This window comes from Dermacentor albipictus, chromosome 9 (assembly GCF_038994185.2).
Source record: "Dermacentor albipictus isolate Rhodes 1998 colony chromosome 9, USDA_Dalb.pri_finalv2, whole genome shotgun sequence".
Classification (NCBI taxonomy): domain Eukaryota; kingdom Metazoa; phylum Arthropoda; class Arachnida; order Ixodida; family Ixodidae; genus Dermacentor; species Dermacentor albipictus.
This window is the reverse complement of record NC_091829.1, coordinates 39,343,250-39,370,656: the sequence shown is the minus strand read 5'-3', so window position 1 is coordinate 39,370,656 and position 27,407 is coordinate 39,343,250. Positions and strand designations below refer to the sequence as shown.

The following is a 27,407-nucleotide window of genomic DNA, read 5'->3' as shown; positions in this document are numbered from 1 at the left end:
GCACAGGGAGAGAACTCATCGCAAACGAGTTCCGCAGAATCCCGCACTGCTCTGCCTATGCAATAACATATATACAGGGTGTTTCAGCGAACACTTTCAAAAATGTTTAAAGGTTGCCTGTAGCAGATATCACAGTTCTAGTTCACGAGCTGGTCAACTCGAAGCGGCGGACAATACTTGCACAAAAAAAATGAGATGCAAAATCCACTAATTAACAAGAATTAATTAAATTTTTAGCTAATTATCTGATGACCCATATTGCAATTTACAAATTTTAGCAGTGGACTTCGCAAGGTGGATCCACTTGCCACAGGCAACCTTTAAAAAAATTTGAAAGTGTTCGCTGAAGCACCAATATGTATATATATATATATATATATATATATATATATATATATATATATATATATATATATATATATATATATATATATATATATATATATATATACACACACACACACACACACACACACACACACACACACACACACACACACACACTTAGCATGTGAAGATTGTGACGTCTCGACAAATACGCACTCGGCGTGCGTCACGGGCGACATTGCGCACTCTGATTTGTTCATGTGACGCTTCCGCAGATGTCTCCAAAGTGGGAGAAGTGCACCTTATAACGATGTCACTTTAAAAACAACACTCGCACAGGCTACCGCCCCTGGGGACAGAATTCATTTCCCTGCGGCAGTGTGCAGTCAAAAGTCGGATGCATCCAACGTCTTCATTCACAACCCCGGGGCGTTGGCGGTTGGTAACTTGTGCAGGGTTTCTGCGCCTCACTCAGGGTCTGAAAGCGCGTGGTGACGTCTGCGTGTGTAATTCGGAGGCCACACCATAAACCGATATGCACCCTTAAGGGTGCTTTCTGTCTATACTTCACACTCTTACACCCTTCAGGGGTGCAAGGGTTTGAGCTTTAGATCAATTTGCACACTGTATACAATAAATACTGTAAAATGCAAAGTCGACGCTCTCATCGACCAGTCCGGCATTCAAAACGTTGACTGCTGCCATCTCTTTTATTTCCCCAAAGTGCGAACGTCGCTGACAAAACAAGGTCTCGAAGGAGGAGGTTGCGCGGAACGAAAAGGAGGCAGTCGTGGATGTGGGGGCCCACTTCGACACGCTATATACAGGCACGAGGGAAACCGAAAAACACTCTCGCTCGAGTGTTTACCTGCGTAAACACGAATCCCCGCCCCCCGAGTGAACGGGCATGGGCGAGAGAGTGTCGTGTCAACAGAGCGGGGAGCACAGTGGTTGTCGCGGACGGAGTGCCGAACGCAAATCGCTCAGAACCCCTGGCACCACTTGGAGGTCGCCCAAACACTCGTGCTTCTTTGTCGCATTCTTGCTGACTCTCGAGGAAGAAGGCTCCTTCAAGCGCCCTACAGAGAATTGGCACGCTTCAGCGATTCCTTCCGATTTGAACAGGTTTGCTGCTTGCACACAGTAATTCTACCGTATAATCATTGGATTCAGGCGAGGCTAACGCATGGGGCAGCACATTGGACATTAAAAAAGAACATTTAAACTAAGTTAAGGACCGTGCAACAAGCGACGGAACGAAAAATGGTAGCCGTAACGTTCAGAGACGAGAAGACGGCGTTGTGTGCGTTAGAGAGCAAACGGGGATAGCCGATATTAGTTCAGAGGAAAAAATGGAGCAGGGCAGGCAATGTAATACGTAGGGTGAATAACCCGGATAACCAGTGGTCTACTCGGGTTGTCGAACGGACGCCGAGAGGGGAGAAGCGCTGTCGCGGACGGCTGACAACTGGGTGATGCGACTTTCTATGTGGGTTCCTATCAAAACCGATTATCAGCGCCGACAAAGTAACAAATTCAGTTTTCGTCGCGTTATGTCGAAGTATTGAGTTTTCCACCAGTATGGCATGATATCAAAAACTTTACTCAGGTCCTTCAGGTCCAGAAGAAATAGGCCGCAACTGGTTGAACAAAGCCACAGAGTTACTCTCCGTATAAATTACTGACTGAAATCCGAAACAGCGATGGTTAGCCGATGAGAGGGACGGCGACTGCACGTAGACGATGACGTGGTGATGACGTTGACGGCGATGTGAATATGACGAAGGCGCAACTCAGACATAGCGGACGCTGAATAGAATCCTACCTAATATAAACCCAAGAACTTAATTAATTGCAAGCTGCCGGTCATGACTAGCTATATTGCCTGCCATGGGCGCCGCGAAACGTTCTTTTTTTTTCCCTCTGGATTTCCTACACTGAATATTTTATGAGAGCGAACAGAGCAATCTATTCTGTCAGCTGCTTCTTGCAAGAATACGAGGTGATGATAAACGTTATGATGATCATGATGATGTTGATTCCTGCAACAGATATTATGAAATCTCGGCGATGTACCTTTGACGGCTGTGCATTGTCCCACGTCGTGGCTTTACATTTTCGTCTGTGTTTGTTCTCCACCGTATGGCCACTGCTATCTTGTTTTCGCTCGGCGCAGGAAGCGCCTAAGTATTGGAAATTTGCCCACCATAGTGGGTGAGTGGCTATCGTTTTGCGCTCATGAGCTCTACGTCGCGGCTTTGATTTCTATCTTGGAGGTTGCGTTTCGATGGGGGTGAAATGCAAGAACGGTCGTGTTTATGCTGGGTTGAGGTGCACGTTAACTCGAGCCCCGGACTGTAAAAACTAATCCGGGATAGCCCACTGCGGAGTGCCTCCATAATGAGATCGGGGATCTGTCACGTAAAATACCATTTAGTTACTCATTTCAAACATCCGCATTTCTTTGAGAGAGAGAGAGAGAGAGAGATGAAGAGAAAAGGCAGGGAGGTCAACCAGATATTAGTCTCCGGTTTGCTACCCTACACTGGGTTTGTGAGATAGGGGTTAGAAATGAGGACAGAGAGGAAAGGGTTAAAAAAAGAAAGAAGAAAGGATGCACACACAGACAAAAGGCGTCCATTTAGAGGCGTTCGCAAAGGTCGGTAGGCCGCAAGAAACGCAGTAGCGCTTGCACGACCTTCTTCTGTGACGTTAGGTCCTGTCGATGGTGCCGAATTCCTTCTTCCGATAGTGACCGGTCGTGCAAGTTGGTTGAGTTCGCGGCGAAGGGATTCCCTCTGTGGACTGTACTGCGGGAAGTCGCGCAAAACATGGCCATTTGCTTTTTCATGGCCGCAGTGGTCACATGTTGCGGTGTCGGCCATCCCTATACGGAAGCAAAAGCTTTGGTAAAAGCAACGCCCAACCACAGTCGAAGCAAAAGCGTGGCGTCTCCACGGCGAAGCTTTGGTAGGATTCGATGGCTTCCCCGTATGCAGAAATGCAACTTAAGTTGAAGCCCATGCTTGACTTGCTCTGAGTGACGCCTATCGGGAACGCGCCGAAGGAAACGCAGTGAGCGCCTTTGGGCGCGATAACGCCTGGCGTCATCTAAATCAAGTCAAGCATGGGCTTCAACTTAAGTTGCATTTCTGCATACGGGGGTTAATCAAGGGAGTATAGTCAGGAATTTCTTAAATGTGGCCCATTCCATTGCGACGTGGTGCACTGGCGAGCAAGCAGGCGGAGCTTCCGTGCTGCGTCACTTCTGAAAAGTGGCATTGGTACGTGGTGGTCCTCAGTATGAGCTGAATGGGCAGCTTGCTCGGCCCGTTCATTGCCGATAATCCCGCAGTGACTTGGAAGCCACTGGAAAGTTATTTCATGGGCTGCGTTAATTATATGGTGCATCGTGTCTGTAATAGCGAAGGAGGCCTGCCTGATCAAATTGTGCGCGAGTGGCGAATAGTGTTGTAGTACATTCTCTAATGTGCACTCTTCACCAATAAATATAGACCTAATCTGTCTTCTAAGCGCGATTATTTCAAATGTAGAAGTTGGAACCTTCATCACTGCTGTTTCTCGTATGCAGTTCTCATGTTGATGGATCTAACTCGTGCAATTATTTTCATTGCAGCATAGGGGCAAGTAGAATTATGAAGTTTAACCATAAATCTGGTTTTCCCATTCATATTGGCGCATCATGTACTGGAACACCAGTGAATACACCGGAACGTACTACAGTGAGACGCGTACAAATCGCGGACGCACTTGAGGCGTCCTGACAGATTCGACGATCGACGACTATGGTCGCCGCTGGCCTTGTGATATTAGTGCCGCTGGTCTTTCCGGGGCACATGTTCGTCCAACAAAAAAAAATATGTTAGCGCACATTTGGATGATATATTGAGAGCGGTTTGGCCAAGCTACGGGCTTGGTGGAAAAACAGCTTCAAAGTCGTAACACGAGAATAACCGATTGCGGAAGTGATAATCCCGCTTTCTTGTCATCATTAGCGTCCTCCTATGCTAAGAACGGCGCTTAGTTGCCTTTAACGCAAATAGCATCCTTAGCCATGTCAGACCAGTTTCTTTCCGGCTATCTGAGGTAACCAAATATATGGGCCGATTCCGGAGATAGTGCAGTCTAAAAATGTGGGCCATTCCAGTGAATATGTGCCACTGAGTACTAACCGCATCCTCAATGAACCTCTTTGACGCCAACTTGGATATGTACCACTGGGTATGCGCGGACTTCGCGGTGGCGTCGCCAGATGGCGCAGAATGTCGAGGAAAGCGCGACAGGGAATACCGGCTCCAGTACACGCCTCAAACACGACACATTTTTGCTATTCGCGTACTTGGATAGCCATCGTGAGTGAGTTCCGCCCAATGACCACGTGAATGTGACATTGACTCACACCAATCAACCAATCACAATCAACCAATCATACCAGCACTGTGACATGTGACTCACAGTGCTGGCATGATTGGTTTGTCAGGCTCACTACGACGTGACAATGCGTAACAACAAATAAATATCAGTTCGGCACACGTTGCAACTTTCTTAGGCCGCTTGAGTACTTAGCTTCGTGGCTTTCGCATTCCTCTAGCTTTACAAACGCAGCTTAGTGACACCTAGTGAGGCAACCCGCGTGTTAACAAAAGTGTGCGGCTAACAAAATCATAGCGTTAACGCTACGCAGATCCCGTCTGTTTTCTTTCTCGCCTCCCGAGAAAGGAAGAGACCCGCTTCCGTGCGCGCAATTATTGACGCTGTGCCATTCCAGGAAGCAAAGCCTCCTCTCAAAGCCGGCAGTCGCAGCGACGACGCACATGTTTCGCGGACGACGACAGCGTGGGCACCGGTAGGCACTTAGCGGAAGACCCGCGTGAGAGCCATTTGGTGCTGCTACTTTACGTCTGCAGGGCGAAGCAGACGACACTTAAAGGCTTAGCGAGCCCGTACGTATACGCAAGCACAAGTACGTCTCGAAGCGCGCTGTGGAAGCAGGTCGGCGAATGAAAGGGACGTGCGTGAACAAAAAAGATATGTATGTGTTAGGTTAAATAAGCACGGCGTCACATCGCTTCGTTTATAGCGCCAGCATCGATAAACAGATCGATGCAGAATGGGCCCTTTTGGTGGAGAAGTACGCAGTGCCCTTTTTTTGTTTTTTTTTCTATAGTTCGTGGCGCGCCCATGTTTTTCTTGGGCGACATAAGGCGATGCGTGGCTTCTGTTCGCCGACAACTGGGTCGGTTCCCGAAGGTTTTATCGTGTTTTTATGTTCCATTTTATTGTGAGGGGTCTTTGTCGCTTCTTCGTTCTTGAGATAAGAACTTGCAACTTCGCGTTTTCGCTACATTTGGGCTTCGATCCGCAAAAGTATGCTGAAAACGTTTGCGAACAGGTTAGTGCCTCGTGCTGAAGAAAGCGTTGGAGAAAGGATGTAGAGAGAGAGAGAGAGAGAGGAAAGGGGAAAGGCAGGGAGGTTAACCAGAGAAAAAAAATCCGGTTGGCTACCCTACGCTGGGGAGAGAGGGGAGGGGGAGGTAAAGTGGTAACAAAGGAGAGATAAGGAAAGGAAGGATGTAACTTTCTGTGTTGTTTATGCGGCTACATTTCTACTGAGCCGGAGTGAACGAAAAACGCACATTCATGAAGGTGGTGGCAAGTTTTTAATGACGCAATTTTAACTTTCCGTTTTCTTATTCATCCGTGGTTTTCCCGGCGACTTCTCACTTATTTATGTATTAATAATTTCTTTATATTTTGCTGCGTGAGGTGTTGTGGCATCAATCCATTCACCATTCACTGGTATCCCATGTAATACGCAGATCCCATGGGGCTGTTGTTTTATTTGGCGCCGTCTTTGTAATCATGCATAACCAACTCGCCCACCAGCACGTGCTCCATGGGGCACATTCGATCGCAATCGAGTCCGATCGGGATCGAATTACTGAATTGCGATTCGCTCCTTTGAGCAAGCTGCGGAAGGTAGCCAGTCACAGTTGAAAATTGAAAGTGCTCCATGTGATCAGGTTTAAAAGCTTTATAGGCAACAGGTAGTGAGCAGGTGAATTGGATGTCCAACATCAAGTCAGTCTTTTGCAGATGAGCACAACTTCAAAACATGGGCCACCTACACTACGGTGCTTTGTTAACGAGAACAGCCAATCATATTCCACCGTTGTTTACAACTTTGGATATGTGCCCTGAATGCCTATCAGGCTCGACTCGCGAAAACATGGCGTGAACCAGAAAGAACACAAAGCTAGAGTACGCAGGAGGCACTTAATAACAATTTCAATTTGTAGGAAGCAACACAAAATTATAGAAGAGGACCCAACCCTGCGCCCGGGCATCGAAGACTGATGCATGCAACGCACAAGTGCGGTACCTCAGGTTTTGTCAAGAAGACCTAATTCACGATCAGAATGACGCACAGATGGCGCGACAACACACCTATAGCGACGTCAACTTGTTCACCTAGTATTTGTTTTTTATGAACCATAAGATTTGATTCGTCTATCTACCAGCGATGACCTAAATTTTGTAGTAGCTACAGACCTCAAGTCTGTGGGACACTACAGCTAAATATAATTGTTGCAGTTCATCTTGCGCAACTATGCATCGATGAGAACTGGATAGCATCTCTGCTAGCCAGAATCGGGAAAATGGATAGGGTTACGTAAATAAATGCTTACCGCATTTAAAATACTTCGACGTTAAAAAGAATATTTTACCCTAGTGAGCACAAGGAACATCTGGACAAGCAGGAATAAGGTGTCTCAGAAAGGGTGATCAAGGTTTCTATAAGAGGACATAAGAGCACCTTCGTGAAAAGCATACGTCCTCCTATCGAAACGTTGGCCAGCCTTTCTGAGGCACCTTATCCCTGTTTGTAACTTTTGTGCCACAGTGTGCTGCTCCATCTCTCAGCCACGATTTTTACTTATGGATTTACAAAAGCTAAAGAACGTCTGTGAGACATCTTTGAACAGGAAATACCGAATAATGGAAGTCTTGGTTGAAGTGATACGTCACTGGAGAGTCAAGGCAATGCAACCTTTCAAAGGAGAAAAAAATTAAGCTTTGCCTTTTTAATATAACTAGTACCTCTAATTACCTTTAATACATTTAATATATTTGATACATTATAATTAATAAGTAAAATAATTAATATACATTGTTATTGATTCTGTAACCTTAAAAATAAAGCGTACAAAAGAAATGTTTTTTTTCAGCCGAGAATAGCAATATATTAATACGCTCTCAAGGTGGATTCCTTGTAAACGTTTTCAGAAAATAACGCAAAAGAATTATTGCAAATCTTTTTTTTCACTTTGGCAAATCATTGCTCCAGATAATTCGAGATATCGATTCATTCTTCCTCGAGCTACCATCTGCTAGTTTTTGGGTTGACTCGGTTACACATCGCGCAAGGGTCTAAGCCTGGGACGAGTGGCACAACATTCTCACAATGCTGCTCGGGGTCATCCGGGCATTCCCTGCCGTGGTCGCGGTTGCGCACCTCTTTTGACGCGAGAGCGTTAAGGGCCCCGTGTCGCAGGAAATTCGACGTCGGCGTCGGCGGCGTTGTCCGTTAGAGAAAAAAATCATCCACACATCCCGAACCACGCAGGCCCTCCACGTGGCGCATAGGCGTTACTGAACTAATTTGAATTTCCCAAATTAAAATGCGTTAGAATAACCGTAGGGTACGACATACACAAAACCTGCAGACGTGATAGTGTCGGAGTGTAACCTGAATACACGAGACAACATAATTCTCTTGCGCGGAAACTCAAACACAAACCCCTTTTCCAGCTGCCCTTTGGGGTCTGTCTTAGCGGCCGCGAATACTAGGTGGGGATATTAGGGATACCTAGTGAGTGCGTTCCTGTCTTTAACGTAATGAATTGTGTTAGAGACATGTACTGATGGCGTACATGAGTAATTACGAATATCCTAATTATGAATGAGGTAACCATACGAAACTTATGGCGCACGGGGCCCGATAACGCTATCGCGTTCCACTCATAAAGGCGAAGCATAAGCGTCCTTCAAGTTTTTTTTAATCAACACAAAGTGATAATAAAGCTTATGACCCAGATAGTGCGCGGATTTATCGACGGTAATTTGATAAAAAATCAGGAGCCATTCCACTCTGTGAAGGTAGATGACCAGCGAAGCTGTATAGCATGCTGCAGAGAAGTGACACGAAATTTTTAACAAAGGTACTAACACATTTATTGTCCGGGTCGGTTGTCATCGTGACGATAGGTACGCACACACATTCTTGTGTCACCTATGTCATTAAATGCCTAAGCATCCCTATGCCTACCCAACGAGAAATTTGTCCGTAACGTAAGACAGTGAATGGCTCATACCGCCTTAAGCAATGGCTAATGCCCCCGTAAGCAAGCAAGCAACAAAAAAAAAGGATCTACCTGAGAGTCTACTGATCTTAAGAAGGCTGCCTATTCATAAATAATCTACAAAAAAATGCATATCTAAGCGAGGAGACCTATTAGCTTTTGCATAGAACTAAGCGATTTTACTTCAAATTTTGCATATTTGTTGACGGACATGAAAAATCTATTGAGCCTTAGCCATAAACAGCTTCGCTGTAATACGAGTACGTTGGGCGATATGTGTAATTTGCACCCTCCGACGTGCTGCCGGAACACGAAATTCGTTATCTTACCGGGGTTATGAGGCAATAGAGGGCACGTGCTTGAAATAGTCCAGTTGATGTATGATTTCAGTCGCTGTCCCTCGCTTTGTGACCGTTTCCACTAGTTGGAAGTCAGCGCGCTTTCATTCTGCCAGTCCTTTTTTCTGTAGTATGTGTATGTCGTAAACCAACTTGAACCTTTGAAAGGGATTTATTTCTATCAGTCGCTGCCTTAGGGGTCCAAGAGGGTGAATTATAGTCCAATTTCCAATCTTAAGGACCCTTAAGGATATAAATCGGTTTGCAGTGGGCTTTACAAACGCCATCGAAAGGTAGCCAGTATTCGGGAAAGTTGATAGAGCCGGTTTCCATCCGGGAACCAGGAGAATGTTTCTTCAACAACGAGGCTTTCGTTAACCGAGTTTCCTCGAGGCCGCATGCTACTCTACAGGCGATTCCAACTTTGCCATTAAAGAAATGTACCTGGACTTCGCGGATTTCCTCGGAACTCAGTCACTTGCGTCATCCGTACCTCCTGCTGGAGTAATGATGCCGGTGACGCCTAAATCTCTTCCCTAAATCACTTTGCAATCCTAAGTCTATTTTACTCTTTATTTTTTTTCTCTCAGCGCTGTCGTAATGTTTACACACTTGCTCGCTTATCCCTGCGCAACGAAGACCCCGGCGTTTCGCTTCCTCTGCTTCGCCTTTCGGCAACTGTCTCCCGGGATATTTTGCTAACTTCCCGGTGAGCTCGGCAGATGGCGCCACGTGCGTGCAGTTATCCGTGCGAACGGGCAACACTCTCGTCCTGGCTTCGAAGTTTCTCATAAGCGGTAAAAATTACGTCCCTCGCCATTTCCCCTAACCTATTTTAGTGTTTTCTTTTATGTGTATTCGTATCACAACGCGATATGTTTCGAGGTTTATGACAGCATTCTCTCCAACGCATTATTCACGGTTTCAGCCTTGTTATTTCTTCCTCCTTCGTTCCGAGTAGGCGTTACCTCTCGCTAATCGGCATCGGCAGAAAAAAGGTTCTTAGATGCGTTGTGTAATTGCTTCGCCGCAATGCAGTTGCATTATGTAGTGAAGCCTACACAACAAACTTCGGTACATGCAAACGAGAGTTTGCGGAAGTACTAAGCTTAAAGAACGTGCCATTATTTAGTATACTTTGGCGGCGCCTTGAGGACGCAAGAGAGAGTCAGCAGGGACGTCAAATATAAAGCTCAGCCTGGTCCGTTGGTTCGGGTTTCAACGAAGCCTGAGTGGGCCGGGAGTGTATGAGATCGTCCGTACGCTATCGAACCTCAAACCTTGCGCGCTACGGTCTCGGCGACCTCAACCCGTGGACCGTCCTGGTGCCACCTTTGGTTCCCCCGCTGCCCCTTGGGTACCCTGGAGTGTCGCCCGCTTTATTGTAGTCTCACGTGCTCCACTGAGGCCTTCCCGTCGTTTGCCGATATTATTTTTTTCATTTTCGCTTGTTAAAAGATCTCACCGCAATGCTCGCGTGCATTGCGGTGAAGCTTACTAAAGCACATCCGTTAGTACGGGTTGCGCATAAGATCCTTGAGCAGAGAGGTGCCACTTGTTAAAGGCGACGCATGTATCGCGCATCTGTCGATAAACAAGCCTCGAATTGTCAAGCTATCGCAGAACCTCCCCCACGCGAAGGAAATATCTAGACGCTCTATCCAGCTCCCTCAAATGCGCGATGCAGCTTGCCGCAGCACACGGCTGCATTGCAACAAAGCGCACTTGCCACTTAGTGGCAGAGAAAAGTGGGGAAGGTATGTGTCGTAATTTCACCGTAATGCCATTTTTGCTGTCGTTGCTCATCACACACTAACTGCCGTCTTTATTGACAGTTTCTCTCTAATTTTATCTCTCCTACTTTAATCTGATTTGTAATATAGTATGACTTAGCAATTGCTGCGCTATCCTCTCCAGGGTCTCCAAGCTCCCCAACTTAATTACATTCCTTAAGGCACCACATCGCCGGGTCTTATGACCGTGTCTATGGCCTGGTTGCTCTCTTGCCGAATAGGCCAACCATTCACAGCCGAGGATGGGCGCCGCGCGCGCCGCTGGGTTTCTTGCAACGCCACCAGATGACGCTCGCCTCCGGGCTTCTGCGACAGCGGTGGCGATGGCCATGTGGGGGAACGAAAAAAAAAGAATAAGAAAGCTCACTTTCGCCCATCCATGACAACACGGTAGTGAGGAAGTAAGCGCTTCTTGCGAATAGAATGTATTTGAATTCCTATATGCATTGTATTGAAGTATTGTATTGTACTATGTACTATGTATTGAAGTCCCTATATGCATGCTGCCTTTGAAACCGTGATGCGTTACAGATGTCCGTCGTACTTGCTAGGAGTCAGTAACTGCGCTTAGCGAAAGGTTCGGCACAATTTTTGTGCCCCCGTGCTTGCTTGCTTGCTTGCTTGCTTGCTTGCTTGCTTGCTTGCTTGCTTGCATGCACTCGTCTTTCCACTCTTGATACTTGATGACTTTAACTATCTGCTGACCGGTAGGTGCTTCTGTCCACATTAAATCCAAGCACTTGTGGAAGGTGTGCGTTATACCTCCGGGGCTCACTGGGTGAATCCCTTCGCATTCGGCTAGGATGTGCTGAGTGGTGTGCGGATGTTTGCTGAAGCATACGCATGCCTAATTTTGTTGCGAATATTTGCTCCGGTGTGTTTTTGTGCTTAGGCAACCAGTTCGAGCCTCAAATATCAAGGCACTAGCAATTTGTGTTATCGTACAGATTTCCCCTCTAATTTCTTTCTTCCCATTGTTGTAAATCTCCTTGGTCTTGCTTTTTTTTTCAATCATTGCATCCAATTCGTCGTCTCTGTTTCTCTCGCTTACTTTCTGATGATTCCTCGTTGTCTATGGTTGCCTCCCCACCACCAGAGAGCGCCACCTATAGGAACAAGGACAACTCAGACAGCAGAAGCATCACTGGCTATTTACATAGCTTTAACTATCTGTTCAGTTATTGCATTTCGCCTGCGCCACTCGATTTTTGGCCACGTAACCTTATTCGATACGTGTGAGGCCATCATCATCACCAGCCTCATCAAAGTTTCTTTTTGTTTTTGTCTTTTTTTCTCGAGAGGAAAGTGCTGGCGCCCACCTGAGAATGTGTGCTCCAGTCGATTCCGAACAAAACAGTTTTTTTTTTCAGTTTCAGTTCAGTTTCAGTTTATTATTCTTTAAATTATAATAAAACTTAAATATTTATTTGAATAACAAATTGAAACTGAAACATTGCAGGACTTACTGCGCATAATATTGATTCTGCTACGGCGTCACTGTATCGCATATTTAACAAAACTTAAACTTATTATTTTCGCCCTTCACTTGGAGTGTGTGCTGTTGCCCCCATTTATTTTTCTTAATCCCTCTCTGTTGTGCAAACGTCGCTATAAGAAATCGATTTCAACATTACTTTGTCCTTCTGGTGTAGATATGCGTATATGCGTGTCACAACTATCCATTCTTCTTCGCTTAGAGTAGTTGGAAGGCATTCATCAGGCGATATCTTTCCTTTTATTGTCATTCGCCGACGATCGTGTCAGGCCGTCGTCTGCTTATATAGTCGCTTGACTGCTTTACCTTAATGCTGTGCTCTTCATTCTTTTCCATTATCCAGTATATGCCATATGTTAATGTCAGCAGATTCTCGCTGACTGAATAAAGGAAGAACCTAAGCTTGCTCAAAGCTCTTGCCTCTATTTCGGTCATGCATTACGTGGCATACGCCTTGTCTTTGTATATGTAAAATATGCCCTTCCGGAGTTGATCAGGTCTTTGTCATCGGCTTACGTGTTACCAAGCTGCGTCCCGGCGCTTTCCAATGCATTATGCTGTCTGCTCACAACAAGCTCCTTCTGGCTTCATCTGGTGTTTTGTTCGTTCTTCTCGTCTGCTGTCGAAAGGCTTAGTTTTCGTTTTTGTCTGTTCCTGATGTCATTGCCGTGTGTATATCTTCGACTCGTCTGCAAGCGCCGTCTGTTGTGCCCTTCGCTCTTTTCGGGCGTCGTCTGCGCCCATGCCGAGCCCGTCTTCGGATTATTCGCCCCGGCATCAGCTCATAATGGAGAGCGTGAGCGCGTCTGCTAAAAGCCTTCCACTCTGCGTCACCTCTTGGCCACGCGCTTTTGTTCCTCGAACTAAGCCTAAATCGATCGGTCCCCTCACGCGCCAGCTCGTCAACCCTAAGTGACAGTCGGGGAAGGCAATCCAGACAGCCTTTCGTATCTTCCCTTTTACTATACTTTCGTGACCTCCCGACGTCAGTCAAATCGAGTCGGGCATCTGTATTCCCGCGGTCTACAGAGGGGCCGAGTCCGCTGAGATATACAAGCGTGTGAAGACGTTAGACGTCTGTCAGTCGGCTGCACGTATTTGACATCAAGGGGCCGCGCGGCTGCTGCCCCGAGGCGTTCGCCAGTTGTGGTCAGGCGTCGCGGAAAAGATTTCTTTTTTTTTTTCTTTTCTCTGTTGACCACCGGCGCGTTCCTTGTCAAATAATGCGGTCACTATACGAATTCGGTCACGGACCGAGACGTACAGAAGCTCCGGCTCGTCCACCAACTTTGGTCCGCTGGCCCGACAACATTAGGAACGGTTTTAGCGTCGAAGTAAATAAACTTAGAAGTTGTTCTCCTTATGAGAATTATGAGATAACGGGGCCCATGAACAACTTTGCTGGTCTCCCAGAAAGTGTCAAAGTTTCTTATCGCACGTTTACTGTTTAAGCACGTCTGTAATAAACGTCTTTATCGCTTCGTCTTAACATGCTGACTGATGTCTAAGAGCATAATGATTTAAATCTGTTCTGTCACGTAAAATCTATTGCACGTTCTCGCAAAGAACACCCTCTTTTAGTTGTCTTCACCGTGCGCAGGGAAATGCATAGATGTCTTTCTCTTCACTATAGTCGTACGATCTTGACATACGGTTTGTTGCATGATGCTGCCGCAGCTGTATGGGCACACATAAGACAATGATTATTTTTGCGGCATTCCAAGCGCACTGTGGTAGGCAGGTTCCTGTCCCGCCTCGTTTCAGGCTTGTTCATTAAAAGGGAACGCTTGGTCAATGGCGGGGTCAAACCTCTCTTCACCACAGCATCCTGTTGCTCTAAACAATAGGCCACGATCATGTTGTTGTTGTTGTTGTTGCTGTTGTTGTTGTTGTTGTTGTTGTTGTTGTTGTTGTTGTTGTTGTTGTTGTTGTTGTTGTTGTTGTTGTTGTTGTTGTTGTTGTTGTTGTTGAACCGGCGTTGTGGCGTGAGTACTAGCTCTCTGAGATGTTTGGAGCGTGCGTCGCGTGCAAGTTTATCGTAGTCTTCCTTCGCGGCAGCTTGCACATTGAGACGCTGCGTTAGACTGTACCGTTTTCAGGATTGGCCAGCACTGTCCTGTCCTTCCTCCCTAGCAGCCAACGATGCGTAAAAGCTGTTGGACATCGTGCCGCCTTCATGATCGGTCTAGTTCGAACAGGTTTTCAAAATTTCTTCGCCCGAGTGAAAATAGCATCACATATTTTACACATGACGCATAGACGTAGGCACGTACGTGCGATTGTATAACACTTAGTCGCAGTTTATGTCGGGTTGATCCCCGCAATCTGGATGTCGTGAACTCGCGTCGAACGGCCGGAGTACGATCGTCGCCTTACTGCTGTCTTCAAACACACACAAACACACACAAACACACACACACACACACACACACACACACACACACACACACACACACACACACACACACACACACACACACACACACACACACACACACACACGGACACACACTCACTCACTCACTCACTCACTCACTCACTCACTCACTCACTCACTCACTCACTCACTCACTCACTCACCTTACGCTACACGAACGCGTTGATCCACTTAACGTTTTGCGAAACCCCAAACGATGCTGAATAGCCATCTACCTGCAGAATCTTTCTATTTATTTATTTATTTATTTATTTATTTATTTATTTATTTATTTATTTATGTATACATCAATCCCTTATCTGGGGATTTTAGTAGGGTGATTTACAAAATACAAAAGTTAACAACATTTGCACGAACAACCAAACAATACAGGTTTCACGTGAACCTGATAACGCGACAAAATATGCAATGCAGTCGCTCTAAACTAGAAACAAACGATATTAGTGCTGGCGCCAGTACAGAATGATTAGTAAGGTTATTCCGCTCGGTAACAGTTCTCGGAAAAAAGGAATATTTAAAACAATTACTTCTAGTAGCGAATGGTGTTATTTATAGATCACGGCGGTGCCTTGTGACATATTTAGATGAGAAATAATTCTGTCGTATCGATGTTATAATGCCCTTCAACTGATAAAGAAAATACAAGCGTGAACAATCGTTTCTCCCGCTTAAGTTCTGCAGATTGGCTTTCGACAATAGATCAGTTATCGATGTGCAGCCGAAACTATTTAAAAACAGAACGAATAAACTTTTTTTTGCACACTTTGAAGTTTGTCAATATTTGCTTTTATGTATAGGTCCCAAATAATCGCAGCATAATCAAGTGTTGGTAGTATAATTGTCCTGTATGCCAGCAGACGGACTTGAGGTGTCGAAAGCTTGTGTTCTCCGAAGGAAGTACAGCTTACGGCATGCATTACTGGTTACAAGTTTGATATGTTTAGTCCAATTAAAGTTATTGCTAATCAAAACACGTAAATAATTTTACTGTGTAACTTCAGAAAGGTGCACATTATTAGCAAAATAGACGAAGGTAACAAGGTTTTTCATTTCTCGTAATTTTCATAAAGACTGTTTTGTTAAAGTTAATGGACACTTGCCAGGCACCACGCACAAACTTTCTGAAATGCCTGGTTTAGTATTAGCTGATCGGCAGAAATTTTGACAGTGCAGCACACAGTCATCAGCAAACATTTTTTCTGTTGGCGGCGATATCGTGTACAATGACATTAATAAATATTAAGAAAAGTAATGTCCCAAGCACCGGGTCTTGTGAGACGCCAGAGTCAACTGGAAGTCGTCTTGATGGTTGTTTTTTGAAAACGACATATCGCAGCCCATTGCTAAGATAAACGTTCAGCCAAATTACAAGTTGTCTGTTCTGTAGTGTTTTTTCGGGCGCAAACATTTATTTTTTATGCGAAACCTTGTCGAAATCCGTTTCAATGTCCATAGATATTGCACCAATTTGGTACCCATTATTTATTGAGTTGGCAAAATCATGCAACGTTTCCACAAGCTGGGTGTAAGTTGAAAACCTTCTTCTCAATCCATGCTAGTATTCAGTTAGTGAGTGAGTGAAATAACCTTAATATTTTGAGTGAGATAACTTTAATCAGTAATTTCTTTTTCAAGAAACTCCGATTTGTGGTTATGAATGATGTGCTCGAGCAGTTTAAAAACTGTGGACGTTATTAGTAATGCATTTCTTATTTTCACTTCTATGAAGTAATTTTACCCTGACAATTCCCCAGTAACTTGGTACTTGGCTTTCTACCAACGAGTTCAAAAATAAAACATACAGGTACTTAGCGCCCCATTCGGCGTACCTTTTCACGAACTAATTTGGAATATTGTCTGGTCCACATAGTTTGTTAACATCAACATTCAGAAGCATATTGAAAATGATCTATCCATTAATGACTACGCCTTATACAGGTGGCACAGAGAGACAAAAAACTATAGGAATAACACTATTGTCGTGCTTAAATGCCGAGTTAAAAATGATCATTCAATGCATTAGGAATCTTATTTTCGTCATCTCCTAGTGCGCCATCTATATGAAAAACTTTAGAATCTTTAGACTTAGTGGACGCGACCTCCAAGGTTTCTCTCGTGACGCCGAAATAAAGTTGGGCAGTGATGTTCCGTAATAACGCTGTTTGTCTAGGTCAGTATGTTTCTTAAGTTCACAAAAAATAGCAGAAATCCTTTCGTTCTGTGGCAATGGGTCTAATATAATATCGATTCCATGAGCACATAGCATCTGCATATATTTTTGTTGTTTCAGACGACTGCGATGAGCTCTAATCAAACTGTGTTTTGCTTGATCAAACATTATTCGATCCAGCTCGCCTTTTTTGATGATAATAAATTTAATCATCGACAATGTTATTACGCTTCTCGCCAGTGCATTCCCCAAACAGCATAACGTTATCGCATAGAAACGCCTTAATCGATACAAAGGCCCGGTGCACTTACGAGGCCACGCGCCAAACGCACGAGCGCAAGATAATCCCGTGTTATTGGCATTACCGACGCTAATCCTATATCGACTGCGGCCCGAACTCCTAACGAAGACCCGAGTGCACGGAAGCAATTTGTCGCCAACTTTAGCTCGCCCCTTTGCGTCGTCCTACAATGGTTACTTTGGCCCTTCTCTTAGACAAACGCGGTGCTTTCATCGTGTGCCCCCTTCACTGACGAGAAAATTGTGTTGCTTTATTTGTTTGCTTTCTTTCTCTCTTCCCTACAGGCACTTCTATCCAGGCCCGTCTACGATAATCCCCCTTGTTCCGAAAGGCCGTCTTCCGCGTCCTCGCTCGCAGTCTCTTGGCAATCAACGCTCGCAGGCGTGCGACGGATTATGGAAGGCCTGTGAGCCATCATCGCCGAGCAACTGGAACGTCAACGGAAGAAGGCTCGAGCACGCGACAAAGAGCTCTCCCGCCGATGCACTAAGCCACTAAGAAAGGACTAAAGGAAGGCGGGCCCTCTAAGCCGGGGCTTCTAATTACCTGCTTTGCCTTTAGCAGACGGCGAAGACACGAGCAGACGAAAATAGTGGCGAAGGTGAAAACGAACGAGCAGACGACCGGAAAACAAAAGCAGATGCGTGAAGCAAGTCAAGCGTGCGCTTTGAGAGCTTTAATCCCCTGTGTACTCTCGATAGACGATAAAGAGTCGTCTGCAGGAGAATTTTCCAGAAGTCTTAACTAAGAGACGACGGCGACGGAAGCAGTAGAAGACAGCTAGGAACGCCTTGCTAACATTCGAGACGAAAACTGGTTGTCTGGAAAGAAATGTCAGATTATAAAACGTGACTGCTGCTTCAACATCCAGGCAACTTGAAGGCCTCTAGGACGACAATTACTGCTGCGTTAAGCTGGTGTTTTAACAGGTACGAAGGAGGAAAAGCAAACTGCAGACAGAAGGTCTGGTTTGTCTCGATAAAGCACGAACTTTGTGTAGTCAAATTAACGTCGTTCGAAAATAACGAGGCGCTTTTAGCGTTTTAACGAGGGTCCTTTTGGGAACGGATATCCTCTTTCTACTACTCAGGGTGGTGTTTAAGGCGGCTGAAGAGAGAATTCATTGTGCGCGTGATAAGAAATTGAGAGAAGACGGTGAGCAGACGACAGCGGAGTTTCCAAAAACGGACGACCTTTCATGCCAGGAGCAAATTCAAAAACCACCATGTCTGTTCACACGCCGCCGGGTCCGAATCTGGAGTACGGCCACAACAGAGTCCTCACCTGGCTCCAAGACTGGTGAGACAGATCTTTTTTCTTTTCCTTGTTTTTTTTTTTTGACAAGAATATCTTATGGGCACTGTTAACCGAGCTTCGGTCGCGTTTTGAATATGGTCATAATGGCTCGTCGAGTGAAGGCGTGTTAAGCCTGGCTGTAAATTCAGAAGCAGCTCCGAATGCCACCTTCGCCTAGTACTCTGGGGCTGACGGTAATAAAGGTCATATGTTAATTTAATTGACTCATTAAATGGTAATTGATGCTCTGTATGTTATAATTTTATGCGTGAGGCAAGCGTTCTTCGACCACTTCGCACTTTACGAATTGTACATGGACATATACTAATTTGAGCACAATTACCGTACGATAGGCGCGAACGAGAGTAGCCGATATTACAGTTGACATTAAGAGAAAAAAAAATGGCTGTGGCTTAGGTAAGGTTAAGCCCAGGATGCGAAGCATACTAGCCTTTATTTTAGTTGTTGAACCACTGTTTAGCCTGGTGAACTGCTGTTGCTTGGCTATATTTGGTTCAGCTAGACGAAGAAACAACTCATGCATTACTGCTTCGCCTTCAAGAGTGGAACGCGACAGCGTTCCCGTCGACCCGCCAAGGGGTGTAAGACAATGGGCTACAGGGCAGCGACTACGCGCCCCGCATTGGACGCGGTGAGCGTCGAGCAAAGCAGCGTTCGGCGCGGCAACGAAATGTGCGCCTGAGCAAGAGACGCACGCCTTAGAAAGAGCTCGTTTCTAAGGCAACACCGCATTCACTAGAGGCGCTTTTGTACCGCTTTGAAGTATCGTACTCGTGGCTCAGTGGTAGCGTCTCCGTCCTACACTCCGGAGACCCTGGTTCGATTCCCACCCAGCCCGTCTTGCAAGAGTTGAGTCAAAGCCACTTCTCCTCTGTCGTGACGTCACGGTGTCACGTGGTTTCAAGGCGACACCGCCGCGCCTGAGGAGCTGGGTTGAGCTCTCGTAATATGCTTCGCATAAAAAAATGAAGCTGATCTGGCCATGGAATGCGTAGGGCCGGTAACCGATGTGCAATTAAGAGTTACAGAATGTGGGAGCCAAAAGAGGGGGAAGGCAGTCGTCGTGCTCGACGTAGAACTAGGCGGCGAAATTAAGAAATTTTCCGACAGAAGAATGTGTCAGCTAGCGCTAACAGGGGTAAGCGGAAAATACAGGGAAGGGGGGGGGGGGGACTTTAATCCTGAAGTCGACATAACTTAGTTGATGACTATATTATATAGGAGTGTTGCACTATAATGATCGCACTGGCATCAGTTTGCCAAACTAGAGTGTTAGTTGAGTTCTGCTTTATTGCTCAAATTTCGTGGGAAAAAAAAAAGGAAATCGTCCGAAAACAGTTACTCGCGGCCTCCCTTCATGCCTCGCATATTTTTCACTCGATGCACTACAGTGATGCAGATTTTGCAACTAAGAATATTCTCCCAGCGCATAATACCTCTTCACGCAGAGATCATCGTCTGAAAGTACAACCAGCTTTCCCAAGAACATTGCAATATCAGAACTCGCCATTTGTGTTGTTGGTAAAAGAGTGGAACGATCTGCCGGAACAAATAGTTACTCTTACTGATGTGTCATCCTTTAAGACAGAACTGCTGACCTGTCTGGACCGAGTCGACATTCAGTAACCATGGTCCCGTCAATATGCATGAAATCGATATTTTATATGGTATACCTCTTGACTGTGAGACGGCATCTGTAGTGCTCTTCTGCTTTGGTTTGTAAATGCCCCATTTCCACTGTACTTAATATAATTATTATTTTCCTTGGTGTCTGTAACCTTGTTGTACCTTATGATTGTATAAAAATCCTCCGCCTATGTAATGCCCTCTGAACCCTTATGGTATTGAAATAAATAAATAAAAATAAAATACCGCCGATTTTAATAGAGCTGCGCTGGTTCTTCGCCTTTGCTTTGTCTGTGCGCTATGCCGCTCTCTTCTTTAAACGTTTTGCAATTCGAAAAAGTAGTTTTTTGGTAGACGCTTCCGGAATCACCTCGTGTCACCATTTTTCTTTTCCTTGTCCCGACGGCAGGATGAGTGTGAGTACGGTCGACGACGAAAACCTCGGCCCATCACCGATGAACCACTACGCCACCATCTCGTCGCTGGGTCACCGCTCCGTCCGGTCGGCGCCGCGGGACTACGTGGACCCGGACTACGTGGTGAGCTGCTTGCCGCCGTGTCTTGTTGTTTCATCTCGAGCGAAAACCACTCGTAAGGTGTTTCCGGACGGGGAAACCGAATTCATTGGTTCCAACGGGATTACACAGCCCCATTGCAGGCCAGTGCCGTTGGTTCGCACCTTGTAGCCTATTATATGGAATCCTGACATTCTGCACCAGGAGGGGCCACCGTGAGTTTTCCGAGCGTTTCTACACATTCTATTAGCTGTCGATGAGCTTCACGTATGTCAATGCATTGGACAATAGGATGTTCTAAAGAAACAGAAAAGAAGTGCAGAGAGGTTAACCAGGCGCAAGTCGCCGGTTTGTGACACTGCGTGGAGGTTGGAGAGATAACGCTGCTAGAAAGAAAGCTGGAGAAGACAGTAAATGAAAAATATAGTAACTGCTATAGGCGTTAACACAGTCCGGTGGATTACAAAAAAAAAGCACACTAACGCATTCACGGTCTTCTCACGGGATATCGAGTCACATGTGTGTTGATTATCTCGTCCGACCGAAGGCGGTCATCGAACCTGTTGAGCACAATGGGTGTTCATCTGTTGAGCATAGGATCTATTAACCGCGCGGAGAAGTTGTGAACTCGGTATCCTGGTCTCCTCGTTACAAGACGGTTACTCCCATAACTGCTCTACGCAACACCACGCTTATTCCTAGCGAAATAATTACTCGACGTCAGCCGAGTCGGATTTGGCCTCATGTGGTTTTCTCAGAGTAATGCGTAAAGCTTTCGGTCACCTCTTCGGTTGTCGTGTCGCTAGGCATGGGCGCCATCATTTCAGATGTGCAATGAACGCGCTTTATTTCCAGCCCGACCGCCGTTATGAAAATTAATTTTAACGAGAAGAAAACGTGTACATGGCCTCAGAGCCTAGACATCAAATGTATTTACAACGCTTTCATTTTTTCCTTCTTATTTATTCTTCCCCTTTTCTCGCTTCCCAAGTGTAGGGTAATCAACCGGGCACGTTCTTGGTTAAGCCCCCTACCTTTCCCTTTTCGTTTCTCTCTCTATAGTGCTAGCTGTTCCTTATAAAGCCAAGAAGGCTCGTATATACGCGCTTATTGCTGTGTGTCTGCACCACGGAGATACTGCACCACGTCTGCACCACGGAGATACTGTATGTAAAATTTCCACATAAGTGTCCTAGACAGTAATACGGCTCCAGCGTCTTTGCCATAATATTCAGCGACGTTTCATCCGCTGTTGGAAGCGTAGGAAGAACGCCGATTTGCCTGAAGTTTCGTCGTTCAGGCTCAGGACTAACGCGCGGATTCTTGCACCAAGCCTCCTGACTTTCAGATATCATCGCAAAATTCTTGTACATCAATATTTATTGTTTAGCCTCTAATTTCTCCGGTTAGATGGTGTTCGGGGTATTGAAGCGTGACCAATCGTTTTGAACTTTAGAACGCCAAAGAATATATGCACAGTTGGTGAGTGCACACTGGACTTCGTGCGCGTCTACTGGCGCACATCGTCGAAGCTATCATAATTTCTTTGTGCGCTGGAAATCACGTAACTAAAGATACAGAAATTCTAAACACATGACCTGAGGAAACGCAAAAAGAAAATAACCAACCAAGAAATGTGCGCGCTGGCTTCTCAGCGGATTTGTGCCATGTCGTAGACAAATCCATTAGACCCGCTTCATTCCTGCGATTTCTGAAAGACTCCTATTTACTCCTAGCATTAATGTTAGCACGAGACTCGCGGCAAACGTTCGGTACAGAAGGTTGTCTCGCGGTACACGTTCTGGCCATGACCTTGCGGCCACAGCACTGTGTTTTCCCCATAGTTTCGTGTACTTCCTCCGCACTCTCTCTCTTCCCCTTCTCCCTTCCCCCAACGTAGGGTAGCCACCCAAACTCTTGACTGGTTAGCATCCCTGCCTTCCTTGTATTCTTCTCTCTCTCTCTCTCTCTCTCTCTCTCTCTCTCTCTCTCTACGCGCTTCCTTTGTAACTTTGTCGTGGACACAACGCACCAGAAATGCGTAAGAAAAGCGCGCGCACCTGGTTGGCGCTGCAGTCGTTTGTGATTTCACATGCTGCGGAACCTCTCTGGCGACCGATACAGGGGTCTATGGCGCTGAAAGAAGCGCGTATGCAAAACACCTGTAGACATTATTCATAGTGCTGCACGCTGTGGCACTTGAACGCCTGACAAGAACGTCGTATTCTACACACGCGCACTATAGACCAGTAGTATTTAGGCCGTTGTTCGCAGTATACCGCATTCCTATCGGTCGCCGACATGCGAGTGCTTGCTCTAGGAGGCGCTTGCTCATAAACGCGTATTCCTCTCCGGCTGCTCATCGCTTTGCGATCAGCCTTTGTCTGAACCTAGCTCACGTATCACGAGGTGTTGGCGATGCCCGAACGTATACGTATACTTGAAATTCCGCGCACGCGATGAATATGAATTTCTATTTGCATACTATTCCGCGTTGGACGACACCACTTGGAGACCGTAGGGGGGCGACGCGAGCAGTCGAATTCCCGGCATGTCGACGATGCCGGTTTTGGCGAAGCCTGCTGCGTGCGCGAGGAAGCAGGAAAAGTTTTTCTTGTTTGTTTCTTGCTTTTTATCCATTTTTGCTCGTTCTCGTAAAATTGTAGGGGGTGAACTTTGGTTCGCACTTGGTCGGATGTGGCGGATTATCTAGCGAAGCCAGAGACAAGCGTGCGTAAAGAGACTCCTGCAAGGTCGTGCATGTATGAATTCAAAACTGGAGAAGCCGGCCGCGTGAAGTGAATTAATAAACGGTTATAACGCGCCCGTGTCGCAGGCCGAAGTTCGCATGGTTCCTCATCTGTATAGCGACGCTTAGTTCAGCTCGCTCGCGGGTTAAAAAAAGGCACAATAAATACGAGGAAATGGCAAAGGAGCTACGAGGTGTCTTCGCAGCGATTCCGAGTGTGCTGTGGTATTTGAGTTTACAGCTATAAATGGATCAACAGCTGCTCTTTCTCCTGTTTCTGGAGCAAAGGAAAGTGCACATTCGCGAAGCTGATACCCGGCGTTGGCGGTGTGTATACCTTTCCTTGTGGGTGTACCGGTGTGGCAAAGGTGAAAGAGATGTTCCGAGGAAAAGCGCCGTTCCGGCTTCCGACCTCGGGCGCCGCCGTCCTCTCCCGATACCTATAAACCGTCCAATGTTTAGCAGTCTTTCGCGTGACGTCACGATTAGAATCGGAGATGTCCTACCCGCGACCCCTTTAGTGGAGCTGACGGCTATTTCGTCCGTGAAGATGCTGCTTCGCGGCTTCTTGCTATAGCATCAGTTATGAAGCTACTCGTCGTCTGTCGCGCCGAGCTAGCCAATAGGACGTTGTGGTTGTGAGTGACGTGTTGATGACGTCGTTTGTGGGGACGAGTGCTTCGTTGCAAATGCGGTGAACGTTTGGAGAATGACGCCGACTGGAAGGAATTAATTGCTGCATTCTTTGGATGAGAACGTTGCTTGGTTCACAGTGAAATTTAACAGGAGTGGTAACGTCCTGTGAGTTTGTTCTGTCCCGGCTTTGCGCATCTGGTGTTAAAAGCGGCTCTTGTTGGTCCACAGCTACTGACAACTCTGAAGACACTTAGCCAAACACAAGTGCAGTGTGTGCTCACGACAGGGTGTTGTTGATCCGCTTCCTCGGTTGCATATGTCGACGCTGAGTTGCAAGAAATAGCGTGAAAAAATGCGTGACTTTCCTGAAGATGCCTCTGCCGGCTTCTTTCCGGAAGCAAGCTGCGACGAGCCGGAAGCCATCTACGTGTCTGCGATTATGGCGAGTATACAGTTCATGAATTTTTTTTTTCTTTTTGCAGTGAGGTTCTTGTCTTGTGTGTAAACTCGTAAACTCGCATTTTAAGCTCGTATTCTTTATGTATAGTCGAGTTATACGAATCATAAAATTGCGCGAATGGAAGTAGAGATCTGAAAAAAAACTATTGTATTGCACCTTTCTTACGTTTGTAATCACCTTACCTACGCCACGAAACATACATACGGGAGTGATCTTCAATCTAAACCTTGCCATGAATTCAGTTTGTTGGCGCTTTCATTGCATGGACATTCCATGGACATTCCATGGGACAACTACATTCCATGAGACAAAAAGCTTAATTCAGGGAACTTAATTAGCGGGTCAAATTTAGTGCAAGAATACATCGTATGTTCTAGTTTTCTTCCAGAATTTCAGCAGCGCACTTAGCATTTTCTAGAATCGAAGTCATGATTGCCCGTTTTTACTCCGCCCAACAATTGAAGAAAAATAATAGACTTAATCGAAATTAGTGTTATTTCAACTACATGGAGTAGTTCTGCTGTAAAACAATAGGAGTGCGATTAGAGCCACGATCAGCGTCTGGTATTTAAAAAGCCAAATAGGTATTCCTCTTGTATAGACCCTGGGACTGTCAACTATCACTTCAATTGTCATTAATTAGTCACATCACGTACGACCCGGCGTGGTTGCTTAGTAGCTATGGTGTTGGGCTGCTAAGCACGAGGTCGCGGGATCGAATCCCTGCCTCGGCGGCCGCATATCAATGGCGGCGAAATGCGAAAACACCCACGTACTTAGATTTAGCTGCATGTTGAAGAACCCCAGGTGGTACAAATTTCCAGAGTCCCCCACTACGGCGTGCCGCATAACCAGATTGTGGCTTTGGCACGTAAAACCCCATAATTTAATTTTTTTAGGGACATTACAGTTTACTGGATGAACGCCTATGTAGCTGGGGAAGACTTAATTGTTCCTCATATGGGCCAGTAATAACTCCTTTGAAATGTTTTTTAAAGCTGTAGTACAAAACGTATTGTAAACATTAAGCTGAACACAGAATCCCCCAAGTTGACTACGAAGTCGCTAGATGGAACTGCTTCTGCGCACTTCACACGTTATAACCGGCTGCTCGAATGCACTGAAAATTGTGCATAATCCTGGGTCACTCTTTGCCTAATGTTTCATCCGTCGTTAATCCTATTTCTTCCCTAATCTCACTTGTGGCTTTAAGCGGGAAAGTGTCCGTGACAATCTAGGAACGCCGCTTGCTGTGAAAACGATCATGCAAAGTGCGCCTGTGCCTAATAAAGAACCGAGATTCAGTTGTGGAAGTACTCGATCGAAGATACGGGAAATGTGTATGGTCACGTTGGTGCCATGCATTATAATCTAAGTGGTGCAACGCTTTTATCAACATGAGATTGCGTCGCCAGACCCCTCCCGAGATGCTATTCGGGGCGATGGCGATGGGTCCAGATCTATCATCCACTTCCTTGAAACATAGCGGTCTCAATTTGGCTCACGACGCATCAAACGCTAGAGTGCTCAGGTGAAACTGCGGTCTTTTTACAACAGTTCGTAACATGAGGGCGTTGCGGAAGGCATGGAATCCTATCGTTGTTTATGACGTTGTTTACATTCATGTGGCATCGTTCCTTCAAGCGATCACTGCTACAAGGTGATGGCGTGCTGATTGCCCGAAACCTTCCCACGAAAACGACCTTAAACACAACTAGCTTGTCTGATTAAAAGTGAAAAGCACCTCGTTTCATAAACGCAGTTGGAATGAAGCAAAAGTCACTGTGCTGTTCATAGACACCGATTGAAATCCTCATATGAAGCTTCTGCTTGCGGGCTGCGTTCACACTTCGTCTACAATTTCGAAGCGAAGTTCGCAGAAAAACCACAGCTAAACTACACATCCACTGGAAGTGACACGCAGAAGTGTATTCGGGAGTTCTCGCAACGCTGTCGACTTTCACGTGGTTCGGCACATCATTTACATAGCAGAAGAGTAGCATACAAGATGCACGTTACCGTGGGCGATGCACTGTCAAGGGCACCACTCTCATGTGCTACGCAATTCCTCAGACAGGCGCAAAAGCGCTTTCCGACCACGCCTTCGTTGTAAACACTAGCCGGCTGCAGCGCCGTAACACTCACATTGACGTTGCGTGGAAGCGACGCCGCAATGTTCTGTTCGGGACACCTGTACAGTCGCGTCTCGGCGGTGACTTCTGGAAGCTCGCTGGCGATGCCTCCTACCGGCGTTCACGTTTCACGAGATGTCACGAGGTGGTCCTCCTCAACATGGCTACCTGCCACTTAAGGCAGCAGACGACTCCCAGAGAGCGAGGTTTCGTCTTCTGCTGACCGTCGACGGCCGAGCGAAAAAAAGTGAGCGGCGACGATCGTCCGCTGCTCACGACCGCTCGCCCGCACAGGTGCGAGTGAGTGCATTTCGCGAGGCTCCACGCGCGAGCAGCGGCTCGGCGTTCACCACTCTCACCCTGCGCCTCGTACGTAGACCTTGCAGCAGCAGCAGACGATGAAGGCAGCTTCGGAACCGGTTTGAGAGCTTTCCGGTTTCGGTTGCGCCGCCGCACTGCGTTCGTTCGAGGGGGTGCTTGCTCGGCAGGCAACGCAACGCAACGGGAGGGCTTTCTACTACGCCCTCCGCCATCTTGAGAGGGAGGGCCAAAGGGGCGGCTGCCTGGCTTTACCGAGCCCGTCGTCTGCTGCGTGCGTGTTTTCAAAGCGTGCGTCGCCTGCGAACCGAGCGGGCGTCGTTGTCGTCTGCGTCCGTGGAGCGTGGAACATGCCTCGTCGTCTACAGCTACCAGCCGTTGCGGTCGGCGTCGTCTGCTGCAACCTGCC

General features: G+C 46.5%; 2 protein-coding genes across 4 annotated transcripts in view; one reads left to right on the top strand and one right to left on the bottom strand.

The window, feature by feature from the left end:
• LOC135916508 (ATP-binding cassette sub-family G member 5) overlaps positions 1–27,064 on the bottom strand; it is a 77,674-nt gene extending 50,610 nt beyond the window's left edge. Inside the window, exon 1 of one of the 2 annotated variants that reach the window (XM_065449897.2) lies at positions 26,694–27,064. The gene's annotated coding sequence lies outside the window, so the exon portion shown is untranslated. Of the gene's footprint in view, positions 1–22,763; positions 22,843–26,693 lie in introns of those variants that run through there. The other variant, XM_065449899.2, reaches the window with a different exon arrangement.
• Positions 1–27,407, top strand: part of LOC135916505 (ATP-binding cassette sub-family G member 8) — a 337,391-nt gene that overhangs the window by 19,787 nt on the left and 290,197 nt on the right. For both annotated transcript variants that reach the window (XM_065449893.1, XM_065449892.2), the window contains exons 2-3: positions 17,530–18,544; positions 20,598–20,727. In XM_065449893.1, coding sequence (XP_065305965.1) covers positions 18,444–18,544; positions 20,598–20,727 — 231 coding nt within the window. In that variant the 5' untranslated portion in view covers positions 17,530–18,443. The remainder of the gene's footprint in view (positions 1–17,529; positions 18,545–20,597; positions 20,728–27,407) is intronic.